Source organism: Eschrichtius robustus, chromosome 7, assembly GCF_028021215.1.
Source record: "Eschrichtius robustus isolate mEscRob2 chromosome 7, mEscRob2.pri, whole genome shotgun sequence".
Taxonomy (NCBI): Eukaryota; Metazoa; Chordata; class Mammalia; order Artiodactyla; family Eschrichtiidae; genus Eschrichtius; species Eschrichtius robustus.
The window spans coordinates 114,382,746-114,402,193 of NC_090830.1; the positions used below are offsets into that span (position 1 = coordinate 114,382,746).

At 39.5% G+C, this 19,448-nt stretch overlaps 1 protein-coding gene across 1 annotated transcript in view; it reads right to left on the minus strand.

The window, feature by feature from the left end:
• CFAP43 (cilia and flagella associated protein 43) overlaps positions 1–19,448 on the minus strand; it is a 105,589-nt gene that overhangs the window by 47,450 nt on the left and 38,691 nt on the right. Inside the window, exons 10-17 of the mRNA XM_068549044.1 lie at positions 17,893–17,973; positions 13,417–13,565; positions 11,734–11,837; positions 8,423–8,563; positions 7,429–7,601; positions 6,143–6,292; positions 3,954–4,084; positions 1,849–1,996 (exon numbers count right to left, since the gene is read on the minus strand). Of these exons, the coding sequence (XP_068405145.1) occupies positions 1,849–1,996; positions 3,954–4,084; positions 6,143–6,292; positions 7,429–7,601; positions 8,423–8,563; positions 11,734–11,837; positions 13,417–13,565; positions 17,893–17,973 (1,077 nt within the window). The remainder of the gene's footprint in view (positions 1–1,848; positions 1,997–3,953; positions 4,085–6,142; positions 6,293–7,428; positions 7,602–8,422; positions 8,564–11,733; positions 11,838–13,416; positions 13,566–17,892; positions 17,974–19,448) is intronic.

The window sequence follows — 19,448 nt, forward strand, 5'->3', positions numbered from 1 at the left end:
GAGTTCTAGAAGTTGCTCTATCTTGGTCCCCTTCTGTTTCTCACCATCCACTCTTCCATGATGATCTTACTCAGCTTTATGGCTTTAAATTCCATTCATATGCCCTTGACTCTCAAATCAACATCCCGAGTCCTGGACTCTCCCCAGAACATCTACACAATGGCGTACTTGGTATCTCGCTTGGATGTCTAACAGTATTCTCATGCTCAGTCCAGGGAACTGATTTTAGATTCCCTTCTTTCTCCCCACAGTGGCTCCCCTCCCCACAGTCTTCCCCTTCTCTGTGAATGGTACCTTCTTCTACATAGTTCTTCAAGTAAAAAATCTAGGAGTCATCCTTGAGTCCTTTCTTTCCCTTTCCCTCTATGTCCAATTCATCAGAAGTTTTGTCAACTCTACCTCTACAAACTGCCTGGAAACTACCACCTCTCCACAACACTGTTGCACCTCTATCACTGGCACCTAAGCCTTCTAACTCCTTCTCTGCTTCTACTCTTGTGTAGAAGAGAAGGAATCATTCTCCACACAGCGGAAGTAATCATTTCAAAAACGTAAATAAGATCTTGTAAATCCTCTACTCAGAACACTTTAATAGGTTCTCATTACATGTAAAATTATGTCCAAATGCTACCTGGTTTACAAAGCCCTTCTTTACCTGTTTCTTTCCCACCTCCAGGACCTTATCCCCTACCACTCTGTCCCTTGCTCACTTCAGCTGCACAGGCCTTTTTTAGGTCTTCAAACGTGCCAAGCTCTTTCTCCCTCTACCCTGAGTGCTTGCCCACATATTGGCACATTTCTCATAACTCAGATCACAGCCTTTCTCCGTGGAGGGGCTATTCCAGCCAAACACTACCACACCAAACCATTTTTATTTCGTAAATAGATCTTGTTACTACCTAATGCTTTCTTATTTATTTGATTATTTATCTATCTCTCTCTGCTCACACCCAACCCCCAATTAGCATGTAAGCTCCATGAAAGCAGAAACTTTTCCTATTTTTTCATGCCTGTATCCGCCAGAGTCCAGCACTTTGTAGGCACTCGATAAATATTTGTTAAATGATTGAGTGAATAAATGTTCTCTGGCTAGACACATCCTAAATAATGTATGTGATGTAAAAGTATAGAGAGACTAGTTTGAACAAGCACCAGAATTGTAGTAGATTTTTTTTTTCAAGCAAGCACAGACAGATCTTGTACTATGGTTTAAATGAGATCCGAAATGTGATATTTGTGATTGTTTTGAGAAAGGCTGAATATTTTCTCTTAAATGTAGTGCATGCTCTTTTTGAAAATAATGAGATACCTGGATAAAGAGGATTACTAAAATATCTGCTAAAAGAAAACCACAAACTGAAAACTGATATCTGATTTAGAAAGGAAGGGAGGAAGGAAGGAAAGAAAGAAGGAAGGAAAAAAAGAAGGAAAGAGGGACTTCCCTGGTGGTGCAGTGGTTAAGAATCCGCCTGCCAATGCAGGAGGCAGGGTTCGAGCTCTGGTCTGGGAAGATCCCACATGCCGCGGAGCAACTAAGCCCCTGCGCCACAAGTATTGAGCCTGTGTTCTAGAGCCCGCGAGCCACAACTACTGAGCCCGCATGCCACAACTCCTGAAGCCTGCACACCTAGAGCCCATGCTCTGCAACAAGAGAAGCCACCGCAATGAGAAGCCCGTGCACCACAAGGAATAGTAACCCCCGCTAGCCACAACTAGAGAAAGTCTGTCCACATGCAGCAACGAAGACCAAATGTGGCCAAAATAAATAAATAAAATTAAAAAAAAAAAAAAGGAAAGAAAGGAGGGAGGGAGGAAGGAAGGAGAAAGAAAACTATAGTGAAACTCAACTGCATGTTCAGGTTCTGATCCCAAATCCAAGGAATCTTTTTTTGCTAGACTTAAATAATCATTCTCTTCATCCATGGTGTTCTTCAGGTAAGTTGAAAGTTGCTGGCTATATTCAAGAATTTCATTGGCTAAGTTTCCTCCAAACTGCCTGTATTAATAAAAAAGAAAACACATAGGCTACAAAATCACAATTTGAAAAAGACACATTTAGCAGTGTTATTTCCAGATACCTAACCATTTCTACGCAAAGAAATATGTGGATAGTTCTCCGCAGTGCCCTGTAGTTATTAGGACTCTGCTTCTTAGAGGACAGTACTTTCATGGGCTCCAGGACATGACAAACTTCTTGACCTCCCTGGGGTCATCTCTCTTCACACTGTCCCCATACCCTTACCCTACATGCCCGCTGTACCCATCTGCCCCGGTCATTGCACAGAAGAGCCACTGCTCTGGTTGAACCCTCAGAGATAGTAGGTGCTGTGCTGCTTCACATATATAATCACATTACCACATTCAGTCCTCATAGCCCCCACCCCACACTCAGGAAAGTATTATTACTTCCACTCAATACACCAGGGCATTTCAAACTTCAGGCACATCAGCATAGCCTGGAGGGTTTGTTAAAACAGATTCCTGGGCCCCACCCATAGAGATTCTGATTTGAAAAGTCTGGATGAGGCCCAAGAATATGCATTTCTAATAAGCTCACAGGTGCTGCAGATCCCACCTTGAATAACACGGTTATAGATGATTTAGAGGGGTTGTCAGGTGCCTAAGGTCATAAGTGCTGGACCAAGTTTTCAAACTCAACTTTTTTTGAGTCAGAGGTCCATGAGATTAACTGCCAATGGATGGAAATGACCTCACTGCCGTAAATAGGGCTCCAGAACATGTGTTTGCTGTTGCCTGAAATGCTATGTGATCCCTTACTACAAAGAATGCATTAGGATTTATATAGTGAGATACAGGTTAGTGTTTTATTCAGGATTCCACGTATAAAATGGGCATGATGATACAGTCAGTCGTCAAATGGGTCTTTGAAATAAGTGGCGACCAAAATTGCTATGATATAGAATCTCCATAATATGTAACATTTCACAGTGTCACTGAGATACGCCATGTTTTATTATTGTTTTGCTCACAGGAGGCACCGTGAAATAGTATTTTTGTGGAAATGAATTGCACATTGACTAGTGACGTGCATCGGCAGATCAAACAAGGTAACATTTCAAGTCCAGGGTGTCACCTTCATGTTCTCTATGCCCTGGCCATTATCTGTATGCTTGGCTAATATTTGTTTATTTAGGATTTTAATTTTAGTCTAAGCAAAGTCTAAATAATTTAATATTGTCTAGGCAAAGTCTAATTAGGAAAGTAAACGTGTATGTGTTTACAGATACATACATACCTATGTCAGGTTTTTTAGGGATAAATAGGAGTTTTAAAAATGATCTACTGTTCAGAATTGTCCTCATTCCTTGTCCTCCTCCAACAGATGTTATGACAGGGAGGACTGGTCACTTCATAGGTCTTAACTGGGTCTTTTTATTTTTTGTATTTTGATGCTTTGACATCTGGGGTCTTGCTAATAACCTTGGAGGAAATGCCCCTCCCAGGACCAGCAATTCATAGAGATGGCAAACAACTCATCTGGAGCTCACCTTTCAAATGCAAACCCACCAACTCAGAGCCCACATCCCCAACCAAATCCTCTATTGGGCTTTCACACTTGGGGCCACTATTTCTATCCTAATCATCCCTGGGTCAAGTACCAGAAAACTAGCAGCAGCCCCTATGGCCCAGAACCCACTGAAATTATCCAAACTAGTCAATCCTAAACCTGCCTGCTCCTTCCCATAGAAACCATAATGAAGACACTTGCCCACATTTCCCTGCTCCCTCTGCCTCCTAACCCTCCCTGGTGCTTCCGCATGTGGCCCCCCGATAGCATGGCATATCCCCTCCTCTTGGGATCATTAGTATAACAGTCTTTTCAATGGCAGTTGTCTCCTGTTGTGTTGGCCTTGCTATTACCTAAGTAATAACAACATCTTTATTTTAAAACACCGTATCATGTGAGGTTGCTTACTGTATACTGTACTTACCTCCATCTCAGGTTAACAAGGGTGCTGCCATCCTTCCCATTCACCAGAATGCTTTGTCCATCCATTGAAATTCTCACCGATTGAATTCCATGCCCCTGGTGAGAATGACTCCGACACCGAACAAATGTTTCCTTAATAGTTTTAGGAACAAAGTACAGAAATTACAAATGTGATTCTACCACATGGTTTTTCTAAGGGGGTTACGTGCACTCTTGCTTGTGGATAAACCTTTTTCTATTTGTTAACAGCATTTTAGTTGGTATGGAGTAGCCTCTTAATAATACATAGCACTGAAAATTCCTAGTACAAAATACATTCACCAGTACTGGTTTGTTCTCCCTTCTGTGTAATATGGAAGAAGAGGGATTATTATCATCAATTTATAATAGGAAAATCAGACACAGAGAGTGAATGGACTTGCTGAAGACTACGAGAAGAGGCCTTGAGCAAGCAGTGCGGGCAAATTCAGATCCTTCAAGGATTAGGCAAGTTCCCTTTATGTGCAGAGAGGCTGAGTGTGATGAGAGAAGGTGATGGGTTCTGTGAAGAGTGACAGAGGATGCCAATTAAACCAGTTTAATTAGAACCCGAACAAATCTCTAATTGGTACACAGTGCAATGGTTTAAACTGTTTGACTAAAAACTGAGATTTCTTTGTCACACTAGTTATCAACCATGATGCCTTTAAAATTTTTTTAAGTTTTTGAATAGGCAATATATTCAAATGTTTCAAAATTTAAAAACTATAGAAGAGTATGCAGTGAAATCTCCTTCCTGCCCCCATTCCCCAACACCTCCCAAAGGCAATCAATATTATTAGTACCTTCAATATGCTTTCAGAGTTTTTTTAATGTACATAAACAAATTTTTATACAAACAATTTTTAACATAAATTGTAGCATAATACGTATATTACACACTTTGCCTTTCCTCCTTAACAATATATATCTTGGGATTCTTTCCATATCGTTTCATAAAGATTTCCTCATTCTGTATTACGGCATAATATTCCATACTTTATTTATATACTGTTTATGTACCATTATTTATTTATCCAGTCCTCTGATGATGGACATTAGGTTGCTTTTACAAACAGTACTGCCATGATAACCTCCTATATGAGGTACTTTGCATAGAATCACCCAGAAAAACTCTGACATCTTGCCACTATCAGTTGTAGCGTACATTTACAAATCACTTGAATAAGAGACAATGTAGCAGAGTTTGCACATTGTTCACCTAAAAATAATTTCTAAGGGATTTAAGATTTTTCCTATATAATAATAATATCACTTTTGCCCAACTGTATTCCAAACATGCTTCCTTGCACAAGTGAGCAAGGAGAGCTGGATATGCACAGCCAGGACCCAGTTTACCTGTGGCCCCATGGGAGAGTGTCATGCGGGGTGATTGTGATGCTTCAGGTGTGTGGGGTAGATCCCTGGGTAAAAATAACTGACTGACTTAAATTAAATTGATAACCAGTACTACTTGGTCTCAAAACCTAGAAAAGGATCTTTCACTTTTTTGGGAGAAGAAACTATTTTCATTTTTTCAGAGATCTGAGAAAAATGGAAATCAGAAATGGTAGTGGTACTGGTGACGTCGAGGTCTGCAAGGGATAGGGGAGGACTCAGAAAGGGCCACACCCTTCTCCCTTATGCTCTTCTAGCATCACATGAAGAGTCAGGTGGGGGGGTGGCAGCAACCAGCCTAGAGGCCCTCCAGGCCAGGGAGCTAGCCGTAATCAACCCTAGGTTTGCACAGCAATTCATTATTTCCAAAGAAGTTTTGCATGTACCCTCTCACCAGCTCTCACCAGAATCCCACAGGGTGAGAGCAAGCAAGGCTTCCCTAAAATTGCAGAGGAGCAGCTGAAGCTCAGTGAGGCTCAGTGAGTTTCCAAGACACACAGTAAGTGGTGATGGAGCTGCGCTGGAGCTCACCTACTGTATCCCAGCCCCGTGTTCCTTCTTTGCAAGATCTCAGTCCATTTGTTGGCGTTTCCTCCCTTAGAGCCTCAAACCTTAGCACATAAATACACCCAGTGTTGGAATCAATAACACCATTAGGGCTAAATAAGTTGTGAGTCAATTAACTTAAGAGTTCCAATTCCTATTGTAAGAGCTTTTGTTCCTTATATGAGATCAAGACACACATCCCATAACCGTAAAAAAAAAGGAGTTTACCAAAGTATGAATATCTCGGATACACAGAATTCCACATTTAGCTATTGTTATGAGCCACAATCCATGTGGAGACAGAGAGAGCATTCCAGATCCGTATTGTTTGCTTTGTACTTTTTGGTATGACTTAAGAATGCAAATACCACTATGTTCCTGCCAAAGAAAATGACCACATTATAGAAAAGATCAGGGGAGCGGTAACTTGGGGTTTGCAGTTGTGCATATATAGTCAGATTCAAATCCAAAATCACTGTCACTGGAAATAAACTGATACATGATAAAGTGGGCACCTGTATTTGCACCACATTTTCCATCTCTGATTGCAAGGAGAAGTTCATTTTGGCCAACTAAGAAAAGTCTTCTTTGTATGTTAGCTATTATTAAAAATCCCAGCCTACAACTGACAATCTTTATTTCTCACTAATCCATTTCATATACCCCTGTGCTCAAGTCAAAATAAATGAGTCAATTTCCCCCCATGTTTCTCATGTATGCCCACCTTCAAACCTCTGCATGTGTTGTGACTTTTGTCTGGAATGCCCTTCTCCATCCCATCCCCACCAATTTGGCCCCCCTCCCTACATCAGGAACCCCACCTCCCTGCCAAGATTGTACACAATATTTCTCATGTCTAAATCTGACCTATTCTTCAAACTCCAGTGCAAATATTACTTCCACCAGGAAGCTTTTCTTGAATCCTCCTTACGATAAACCATTTCTTCTGTCTCTGAATGTCTTTGTCTCAGACCTTGCTGACATTGTCTACTCTGGGAGAGAAGCCCTTTGATTGAAGGATTTAGAAAAGGAAGGGTGATAGATAATCTGGGTCAGTGTATGTAGCAGGAAATGACACAGTATGGGAGAAGTTTGAAGAGAGTATGATGAAAGAATGCCAGAAACATAGTTTAGGTATTTTGTGCAATTTTCTTTAGAACTCAGGTACAAAGTTCCACCGAAAATCATCAATCCTGTAGCTCCTGACACCTGTGGAATAGATTTTCTAATGATAGATTCTTTAAAAATAGTTTTGAAAGGCACTAAACTAATATCGTGTCGTCTGCACTTTTATCTGACAAGTATGATGTTGTAAGTGTGAGGTTGCTCAAATGTATTTTATGATGAATTAACAAATCATGCTAACACATATCTAATTCAAAGAAATTATGTTACTATAATAAAGACATTTGTTAACTGGACTAGAGTGTTAAAGCATGGATCACGTCTAATTGATACGATGTGTCAATCTTGACGGCTAAGAAAAATGATAGCACGCTTAAGCTTTGACATACTTTTTCAGGAAGAAGATAGCTGCAGATGTATGGCACTTGGTTACAGAAGCCATATATTCGGTTACTTTGAAAGTTCAAGACAGCGGAGGACAGAGCGTGCTCTATCTCATACACGAACTTATGAATGAAGGCATCTCTCAGCCTCCCTCGTTCATCAGCAAAGCTTGCAGAAACTATAAGATTTGGGGAAGAAGAGAAATCACTTGCACCATATATTGATTTTATTTTTTAAAAATTGTTATGAAAACTATGAAAAGCAAAATAAAAAAGTTAAATGCTCAATTAATGTAGAAACTATTAGGAGATAAAAATGATTGGAAAGCAACTTGGCTCCGTTAGAAATACTTGAGTATTAAATGACTAAGAGTGAGTAAAATATCTTTTATAAAGCCTTGGTTAATTTTATCAGTTAAGTAGAGACACAGCATTAAAAGAAACTCACGATGGTCTAGAGAGTCTTAATTAAGACACAAAAGTACTTTGAGGTTTTTGACTCTCTTATACTCTATAATTATATATTTGCAAAATAGCTAACCAGATATATTTGTTATCTATTGATAAAACAAAGAGTCTATTTTATCAAACCTTTTTATCCCGAAAGCTTTCTTTATAATTTTATCAGTGAAAGTAACTACACAGTAACCTATCTGAATTTGACTATGTATGTTTAAGGCTACAAAAAAGAGACATCACAAAATGACAAATCGATTTGACAAAAGTGACAGTTGATCCTGTTTTTTCTCTGATAATAAGACAGATTCATATGAATGACAGGACCTAGAGGACAGTCCACATTTCATGTTATTTAACAGCCACATCAATTTCACTTTGTAAGACACAGAAAAGGTGGTGGCCATTTTAACCTCTTCACATGTTAAAACGAAAAAAATGCTATCACCAGAAAAAGAAAAAAAAAAAAAAAGAAGAAGGAAAGCTACAGCAGCTATTCAACTGGCCGCACAGGACAGAATTTGTTGCTCATTTTTTTCTTTACCTTGTGGTAGTATTTTAGGCAGAGTAAATATTTCCAGCCTGGTTCTTCCTGTTTCTGGAAGTGGGGAAAGCACCATCACTTCTACTACATCTGTTTCCAAAGGAGACACTGTGGATATTTGTAAAATGCCTTTGCCCACCTCTGAAAGCAAATGGAAATCAACACCACAAGTCATCATTGATAAGTTTATAGAATCTTTTATACTCCCAGGTAAGATATCACATTATAGAACTGCCTTCACTAAATCTTTAGATCCAAATTTATTTACTGGATATTTAAGTGACCTTTAAACATAAGTGATGGAAACATTTTTGATGAACAGATGGGGGCTTCTCCATATTAGATGTCTGGGTTGGCAGATTCAATCCAGCTCGGTTGGACTCAGCTTCTTTCCAGCCAGAGAGGCCTCCAGAGTCTGCCATGTCCACCCCACTCAGCAGCACCTGCATGCTCTGGCCTCTTGAATGTCCACTCCAGCCATCTGCCCATTCCCGATACTGAATAAACTCAGGCATCAGTGTTCTTTGCATTTGTAGTCAAGGTTTTGCGGGTGTGGTGGGATTACACATGACTTTGTGAGGTTTGTCCTCCAGAAACCCAGGTAATCTGACCTCTGCAAGGTGCTTCGGGCCCACTTTGGATTCTCTCCAGATTCACTACTGCCACTCTCCCCAGGGACTGTTCAGCATGTGTCCACTTTCTCAGGCCCCATCTCAGCCCCTCCCCTCAGGTGTTCACTGGATGACCTTTCCTCTTACTTAACGAGGAAGACAGAAAACATCTGACACAAACTTGACCTCAACTTTCTTATCCTGAATCTCACATTTTCTCTCTGTTTGTTCCCATCTTCCCGCTTCATTTCTTGACATTTTTGTAGGAACAAAATGTAACCCTTTCCATCTGTGATTTTGAGCCCACACCTCCAATATCCTATTACACCACGTGCTATCAATTACCTCTTTTAATTTTCTTGTGTCTTGTACGGCTTTCCCTATTCAGTCCTCAAGACTCCCCTATCTTCAAATTAGGACCTTCCTTCAACCCTGCTAATTCTAATTCTCTTTTAGAAGTTACTAATTCTCTTTTCTCCACTGCAAACTTCTAAGAACAGAAGTTGCTACTTACTGACTTCCTTTTCTGACCTCCACTCCCTCCTGAACCTCTTTGTCTCTCTGTTCCAGAGGAGTAGCTGTCCCTGGGCTCACACAGTGACTGCCTCATCCTAGCCCTCACCCCACTCACACTTCTGCCACAATCCACCCCTTCACGTAGCCTTCCTTCTGCAAGCTCTTCCTCGAGTGGATGACTCCCAGTTCTCTCTTTACTCTGGCCCATCCTTAGTTTTCTTCACTGCCTTGTCTTCCTCTGCCCACAACGTCAGAGTAGGTAGCTTTTCCTATCCCACATTCTGACTGACCAGATATGTTGAAAAATGTAACATTTAGGCAGGACTGGTACCCATTCTGAGGTCAGCCATAGGTCCTACCACACTCCAGGTCATCTAATTTACATATTTAGGTTACCTGTTTGACCTCATTAAACAATTGGATTTGCTTCAACTCTGTCTTAAACCATCTCATCAGCTTCCATGATTTCAAGATCAGACTTCTATCATTAAACTTTGAACTACAAATCTTCATTTCCAAATTTATGGTAAAGATTCCCAAATGAAGAGTTTATTGGCTTCAACTCTACAGAGCTTGTCAGCTCACCCTATCCCTCTACCTCCATAACTTTCTTTTTCCCTGAGTTTTTACTTCAATTGATGACAGCACAAACTTCCACCATCCAGGTTAGAAACTTTGTAGTCATTGCTGATCACTCCCTTTCACATATAATCAATTATCAAGTCCTACCAATTCCATCACTCAGAGCTGTCCCCTCCTTTCTCTTCCCATGACTGCTGCATGGGCTCGTGCATTGTGGATAAGAGCACAAACCCTGAAGCCGGTCTTCCTGAGTCTGAGTCCTGGCTCCACCACCACCTACCTTCATGGCTTTGAACAAATACTTAACCTCATTGTGTCTCAGTTGTCATATGTTTAAATTGGGCATAACAGTAGTCTCTACTTCATAAAAGTTGTCTGTAAGAATTAAATGAATGAACACGTGCCAAGTACTTAGAATACTGTCTATCACATGGTAAGGAATCCCTCAATAAATGTTGGCTATTGTTATGATTAATATCATTTCTTGCCTAAGTTATTATAATATTATAGTTTCCTAACTCGTCTTTTTTATTCCATTCTCTTGCCTTTCTGCTCCAGCCTTCACAGTGATGCCAGAGTCGTCCTCTAAAAACCAAGTCAAATCACACCAGTCCCATCTTGAAAACATCTGATGATGTGTCATTAACTACAGAACAAAGTCCAGACTCCTTGGAATGATGTTCAGCGTGCTCCACTTCCTTTCAGACTTTGTCACCATGATCATCATCTAGTAAACTCTTATTTACCTGTTACACCAGACTTCTTACTATTCCAAGTGCCTTTGCTGAAACTTTTGTCCCAAGCTAGAATACCAACAAGCCCCATCCTCCACTACTTTAAGTCTTTGGAAAACTCTCCCCCAGTCCTCTGTGCCACCCCATCACTTCCACTCCTTTCTTCACACATGGCAGAATTAATTGCTTCTTCCCCTGAGCCTATGCAGCTCTCTGCTATTCCTCTTCCACTAAATTGTCTCCTTGACCTTTCCATGCTCCCACAGAGCCTAGGTTCAGCATCTTACACCTAGTAGGCACTCAATTTTTAAAAAAATCAATACATAGATTTAAAAATATACATACATATTTGGTATGTAAACCCAGAAAGAAAAGTATTAGTTCTTATTATTTATCACCTAAGTGCTATCTCACCTACCAAATCTGTGGTTTACCTGGGCATTTGGATGCACATTACTGCAAAAGCTGGATGTCATTTTGTTTAAAGAGGAAACTCTAAAGATGCATGGAACAAAACTTTCTTTAGATATCTTAATTAAATAGAGATCAAATGTTATTTTAAAAGTATTTCAGGGATAAACCAACCCAACGTCCCTTTGTAGTAACATTAGAAACATTTAGCCATTTCATTAATTCATTAATTGATTCAAGATTTATTTACCAACAACTATGTACCAAGTACATGTACTGAAACGTCTAAATATGATGTGGGAATTCTCTTAAGTAACTTTGAACAGTTATTTAAATGTCTCTGTTTTAGAAAACATGCTACAAGTAATTGTTTCACCATAGCCCCATTTTCACAACTTTAAATTCTTTGGAATAAAGTGACCAATATTTTAAGTTAATAAGCATTCTATGTAAGTACCTATGAATCCAAGAATCTGAAATAAGCTTGAGGGTTTGGCATTGATAACAAAGACGTGTCCTTCTGATGTTCCAACTAATAGATACATTCCTCTCTGGTCATACCTAGAAAAGAAGAAATCTGATTATCAGATTCTACTTGTTTCACTAATAAGATGGTAAACAAATTTATTGAATGACAGCATGGAGATACATCCAAAACCAGTTATTCTTATGGTTTGTGATTTTTAATATTATCAGACCTTATAAAAAGCAAGTGATTATATATAAACGTAATCATTACATTCTAGGCTAATACTGTTTCCCAATTGCAACTTATAAGTACATGGTCAAGAAGATTCACTAAAAATGGGTAACTATTTCATCATAAGTAAATGAAATATGACAGTAAAGCTTTCTTAATATTTCAAGTGGACATAAGCAATTGTCAAATTAGTGATGAGTGGAACATTCCAATGCCTCTCAGTACCCATCCTGGCAGAAAGAGGAAGAATGTAGTGAAATGTTTCTATCCTTTCATCAAATTGGAACAAGTGGGAAATACAAATTAGGGTAAGAGAGAAAGATCTGAAAAAGGAGCACCAAAAAATACAGTACAGAGGAGCAGAATGTAAATGGAGGGAGACTACAGATCCTTCCCCATTGAGCCAGAGGCAGCAGAGCTTGTAGGAACAACACAGATGGTGGAAACCCAGCTCCTCCCGGCACTAGTTGAGAAATCTTGGGCAAATGCTTCCCTTAACCTCTCTGAACCTAAATTATCTCACTTGTGAAATAGGAACAAGCATAATACTTTTCTGAATGTGTGGCAAATATCACACTCAGTAATCTACAATGTGTGACAGCACCTCAAGCTGTAAAGCAGGGCATAAATGTCATTTCTTATTAATACTTACTATTATGATATAACGAAAGAAAGAATAATAACATGAATCTAAATCCAATGCTCTATGCTGTCTTCTTAAAAGTATTGCTTCAAAAAATTTGAAATCAACTAAGTGTCCATCAGTATACTGTCTTTTAAAAATTATGGTATACCCATATAATGGAATACTATGTAGCTGTAAAACAGAATGAGGAAGGTCTTCATGTGTGGATAGAAGACTTTCTCTAAGACATACCATTAAGTGAAAAAAAAAAAAATTCAGGTGCAGAACATTGTATATGGTTTGCTGCCCTGTAAGAGCCAAGGCAATGACTCTGGAGCCCAATTGCCTGGGTTCAAATCCTAAAATTTGCCATTTACTATGCATGTAATATTAATTGTTATTTAAATTCTTTGTGCATCATCTTCCTTATCTCTAAAATGGACACAATAAGAATATCTATCTCATGAAGTTAATACAACAGAAGTGCTTGGCACACTCTAAGTGCTTGATATGTATTCATATAATTAAAAGGAAGTACTTATCTTTTTTGCTTGTTTGTGAATAAAATATATCCAGAAAAAAGACATGAGAAATTGGTAACAGGCTGCCTCCAGCGAGGAGAACTGGGTATTCAGGGACAAGCGTGGGAAACTGTACCATACACTGCTCTGTACTTCTTGAAGGTAGAACCGAGTCAATATATTAATTTTCAAAACAACACATGTAAAACTTAAAATTAAAAGAAATTAGGGCTTCACTGGAATTCTCAACAGACAGGCCTGACAAAGTTGCTGCCAGAAGCAGGCATTACTTACAGGAGGTGCTGCACGGGCGATTCAGAGAGATAGGCCGTATGAACTGAGTGAGGGGATTCAACGTCCTGGATGTCGAGGAAGTAGACAAAGCCATCCTCGGTCCCCACGGCTGCAGAGAGGGAGGAGGGAGAGCAAGCCAGAACTGTTGCCTGTTTAAAATAAACGCCATACAGAAACAGACTCACAGATATGGAAAACAAACTTGTGGTTACCAAAGGGAAGAGACAAGGAGGGAGGGACAAATTAGGGGTATGGGATTAACAGACACAAACTACTATACATAAAACAGATAAGCAACAAGGGTATACTGTAGAGCACAGGGAATTATACCTGCTATCTTGTAATAACCTATAATGGAGTATAACCTGCAAAAATACTGAATCACTATGCTGTACACCTGAAAATAACACAGTATTGTAAATCAATTACACTTTAATATAAAATAAAATAAAATAAAATAACCCCCCAGATGCTCAACTTCACTGTGCCAGAAAATGAAACCTGTTCTCCCTCACATAAGAATTCTACAGTTTATTTGAAAAGCCTGCAGAACAAGAAGAGTGGCAAGTGTTGTGTGGTATTACAACTTATACACTCAACATTCTTCAGCTAATCGAGAGCATAAGAAGTCACAGCAATCTGTACATCATACTCTTTTACCCTAAAATTAGAATGATAAAAATATAAGGAAATTGCTTGAACTTTAAACCATGGCTTCATTTTTATCCTTAAATGATTGCGAAATGATTATACCTGATAATAATGAAAAATAAAATAAGAAATTTAAAATATATTCCTAGCATCTTTTGGACATTTTATAGAATGTTAGCGATTTTTAAAAATCAGCATTCATCTGCTGGATAACGGTAGATCCTGAGATGGGGGCATAACTGAGGAAGACTTAAGAAAATAACTATTGAGTTGGCCAAAAAGTTTGTTTGGGTTTTTCCATAAGATGTTACAGAACTTTTTGGCCAACCCAATATATCACTGGACCACGTGGCCTGTCACCAAAGAAATGCATCACAGATTCCTGCTTATGTCGCGATCATTTACAGAAGATGATGTCTAAGAGAATAAATTTTTTGTCATGATACTTAAGGAATCAGATTCATTCCTCTATAGTTGTCACTGACAAAGCCCACTGGGTTTCCCGGGAAAAATAAGATGGAATCCAGGTGGTAAGGTCTAACCTCTTCTTTTGTGCTTCATCTCGTTTCACTTGCTCATCGGGTGCTGTGTGCAGCAGTCTTGCACCCAGCACTTCAGACCAGGAAAGTGACACCTCAACTCCGAGGCCGTGTGGAGAAGTGCTGCCAATGACACCTCAATTCAAGATGGCGGCAGCGGCGGGCAGTGCGCAGGGACACTGCACCCAGAACTTGGATGTGAAGCCAGAGCAGCACAGCTGCACTAGCCCCGCGAGAGCTCCAACCCCCCACCCCGTCCCCGCAATGAGGAGAACCATATAGAGCATCCCCACCCATCCCCTGTCCCAAACAGTGTGCTCTAGAGCGAGAGCTCCCACCCCTCCGTTCTCTGATCAAAGAATAAAACTTTCCTTTGTTTCTGAACCAAACTCAGTCTCAGTCTATTGGCACGGGCAACACCAGAGAAGAGGACCCCTACTGGGGCCCAACTCGAAAGGGTTGGTAACGTAATTACATTTTGTAGTTTGTTTTGAATAAAATAATGGAATGTTAGAAATAGAAAAGATCTTAAAGAGATCATTGTTTTGCAGACTAGAAAATGGAGGCAAAGGAAAATGTAGCAACTTGCCCCAGGATCCCATAGCTTGTAACAAAGCTCAGAGGAAAACTCAGGTGTCCTGCCCCATTAGAATGCACGGTTTCCTCATTGAGCAGGTTTTCATTTTACTTTTTAAAGTGAATTTTCCAAGGCTTAACCAGTTTGAGTCTTTAGTGGTATCTCAGTATGAAACTGGAAATGAAGTGGTGAGGGTTTTTTTTAGCTAAAAGCCTTTATGGGAGATCTCAGTGTGTGTGTGTATGTGTGTCTGTGTGTCTGTGTTTCCTCAAAATAATCAGTTGAAATTACCCTCCATTCCAGGGCTATTGTGGACTAGGCTAAATACGTACAGCAATACTTGGAGGGGTCTTAGTTACCTTAGCAGGCACCATCAGGGGAAGCTAGTAGTGTTCAGGCATCCTGCCATCATGATGCTGAGCAGGGTTCTCTAAGGACCACTGCCTAAAATGTTCACGGGGAACACAGTCCCCGGCACAGGCAGGGAGATCTGGCCCCAGCACTGCTGGGTCAATCCACTTATCATTTCCCCATGGGGTAGCAGTATCCTCCAGTAAGGAGAAATCACTGACTCTCCCCAGTAAGAGCTGAACTACATGAGTGTACAATGCCTGGTTTGGAGCTCAGTGAAGGGTTGTCTAATTAACTGTGACAGTTGTCCGAATCTCTCCCCTCTGATCAGAGGAAGGGAACGTATCTGAAGCAGAAAGAGGGCCTTTTGGTGGTACCTATATCCCTCCTTAGCCAGGAAGTGCAAGGTAAGTCCTGATTATACAGACCCTTGGGTGGGTTGTTAAACATCTATATGTCTCTCATCTGTAAAAGGAGGTGTGATCAGATGAGCTTTAAGATTTTTCTAGTTCTAGTAATTCTAACAGAAATGAATACATATAAACCTTGTCACATAGATTATGGAGTCTACACATATTCTTTCAGGTAAGAATTTTTATCTTTACTTTTTTAGGATGAGTTTTTTATCTCATTGAATTTTATGCATCTTGTAATCCTCTTGCATCCTTTTGCATATTGTAATCCTCTTATGTGAGGTATGACGCTTCATCTTGTATTATAACTGAGATTTTAATTTATAATAGAGAAGGATTGTAACTTCTCTTCCTACTACCAAGACCCATAACTCATCTAGAACTGTGTAATACAGAAAATGATAATTTAAGAAAAAATAGCATTACCACTGTTTCTTGGTCTTTTTATATTTTTAAAAATATTATTTTATGTAAAATGCACCATGAACATGGTGGAAAGAATGGTATCACCTTATGGTAGGTTAGGGTTAGGTTTAGGTAAGGAATTGTGGTTTGCCACCCAGCATCAATACACCTTCCTTCTGGAAAATTTCTTGAATATCCATTGAGAAGCCATCTCTCCCCTATTTTCAGGGTTGAGTGGAACAGATCTGACTCCCATTTCCATGGCTGATTTTAAGCCAGTTAGCATTTCTCATCCCCCTGTCTACAGTGATTAGTTCGGGGTTATTATTAAGACATTAGGAGGTATTTACTAAGCCTTCTGAAAAGGAGAAACTTCTCTTCTTTTCCTCTTCCCACTGTAGGAGGCTTTCTTCCCTGATGATCTGATGTGACGTTGGTACCTGAGGCATTTGGGTACCACTAAATGAAGCCTAAGATGAAACTAGAGACATAGTATACAGACAGAGAGGAAAACAAGATCCTTGGTAATATCATTTGAGTTTCTAGATCAAGCCACAGCTGAGCCCAGACAAACTCTATACTTTATAGTTGATTGAGTCAATAACCCCCACTTTTTAATTTTTGGCTCAAGCTGGTTAGAGTGGTACTTTTCTTTCATTTGTTTGTTTGTTTTAATTTATTTATTTTTGGCTGCACTGGGTCTTTGTTGTTGCATGCGGGCTTTCTCTAGTTTCGGAGAGCGGGGCTACTGCTCACTGCGGTGCGCGAGCTTCTCATTGTGGTGGCTTCTCTTGTTGTGGAGCATGGGCTCTAGGCACGCGGGCTTCAGTAGTTGTGGCATGCGGGCTCCAGTAGTTGTGGCACGCAGGCTCAGTAGTTGTGGCTCACGGGCTCTAGAGCACTGGCTCAGCAGTTGTGGCGCACAGGCTTAGTTGCTCCGCGGCATGTGGGATCTTCCCAGACTAGGGTTTGAACCCATGTCCCCCTGCATTGGCAGGCGGATTCTTATCCACTGCGCCACCAGGGAAGTCCCTTTCTTTCATTTCTAACCGATCCTCTTGAGGTTAGATGGGGCCATTTATCTAGTTACTGCCAAGGAGACGTTTCATTTTTTAGTAAAAGCACTTAATTGCTAATTCAAGAACTTCCAGCACTCTTCCCATACCATGGCACTGAGGAGCTATTAGCTGGTGGAGCCTCTGTCGACTTTGTTCTCTGAAAGGTCGTGTGGAGCAGAGAACCTTTCAATCCACAATGAACTTACAGCCTGAGTGAGATATAAACCATTAGGGTTTCAGGAATAACTGCCACCACAGAAAATCTTGTTCTTTCCCATACACCAGTAGAGTATCTTATGTTCCACTCTCTGGGCTGTGGAATATAATTTATACACAAGAATTACTCTAATATATAAGGTAAAAATGCAATAAGGCCTCTGTAATGAGTATTTCCACAGACTATTGACATGTGAATATGAAAAAGTAGGTTGGAGTAGAATTCAATATATATATTTTAAAATTCATTTATAAGGCACACTTACTGGGATATTCAGATAAATCTTGCTGACACAAGCACCATCCTCTATACCCCAAACACAAACTTCTCCTGACTGTGTGAGAGTCTGTAAAAGAAAGAAAAAGAAAACTCAAATGGAAAACAAGACTTTGCTATGGGAGTATGTTCTAAACTCCTTTCTAGTATGTCACACACTAAAATGATTTAGTATAAAATTTCATTTTATTTATGTGGATTAAAATTACTTTACAATTTCAACGTCAATACTTCTGATTTGAACAAATATTAACTATTACCTTTAATGCAATTTAAGTAACACATAATAACTAATTAGGATTAGAAAAGTGAAATAAAGGTTTTTTTCTCTGTGTAACATAATTGAAATAAGTTACTTGGAAATTCAATGAATTTCCTAGTGAATAAGCCTAGAAACAGAAAATCACAATTGGTATTTTAAAAAATTAATAAGACTTTGCTATTAAGAGCAGTTTTAGGATTACAGAAAATTTGAGCAGGAAGTAGAGAATTGCACTTCCCTCCCTGCCTTTCCCAATATCCATACAATTTTCCCTGTTACTAACATCTTGCACTATTGTGGTGCATTTGTTAGAATTGATGAGCCAATACGGATACAGTGTTATGGACTAAAGCCATAGTTTACCTTAGGGTTTACTCTTTGTGTTATACATTCTATGGGTTTTGACAAACGTACGATGACATGTGACCACCATCACAGTATCATACAGAACAGTTTCACTGCCCTAAAAATCCTCTATGCTTCACCTCTTCATCCCTTCCTCCCTCCCCAGTGAACCTCTGGCAACCACTGATTTTTTTTAGTGTCTCCACAATTGTGCCTTGTCCAGAATGTCTTACAGAGGGAAACATACAGCTTTCTCAGATTGCCTTCTTTCACATAGCAATATGCATTTAAGGTTTCTCTATATCTTTTCATGGCTTTATAGCTCATTTCTTTTTAGTACTGAATAATATTCCATTGTATGGATGTACCACAGTTTGTTTATTCATTCTCTTATTGAAGGACATCTTGATTACTTCCAAGTTTTGGCAATTATGAATAAAGATGCTATAAGCATTCACGTGCAGATTCTGGTGTGGGCATAAGATTTCAACTAATGTGGGTAAACACTAAGAACCCCAATTGCTGAATCATATGGTAAGAGTATGTTTAATTTTGTAGAAACTGCCAACTGTCTTCCAAAGGGGCTGTACCATTTTGCCTCAGTAGTGAATGAGGGTTTCTGTTGCTCCATATCCTCACTAGCACTTTGTATTGTCAGTGTTTTGGATTCTAGATATTCTAATAGGTGTGTAGCATTGTTTTAATTTGCAATTCTCTAATGACGAAAAACACTGAACATCTTTTCATCATTCTTATTTGCCACCTGTATATCTTCTGTGTTAAGGTGTTTATTCAGATTTTTTTCCCCATTTTTCAGTGGGGTTATTTTCTTATTGTTGAGTTTTAATAGTTCTTTGTATATTTTGGATACCAGTATTTTATCAGATATATGTTTTGCAAAGATTTTTCTTCCAGTCTGTGCTTTGTCTTTTCTTTCT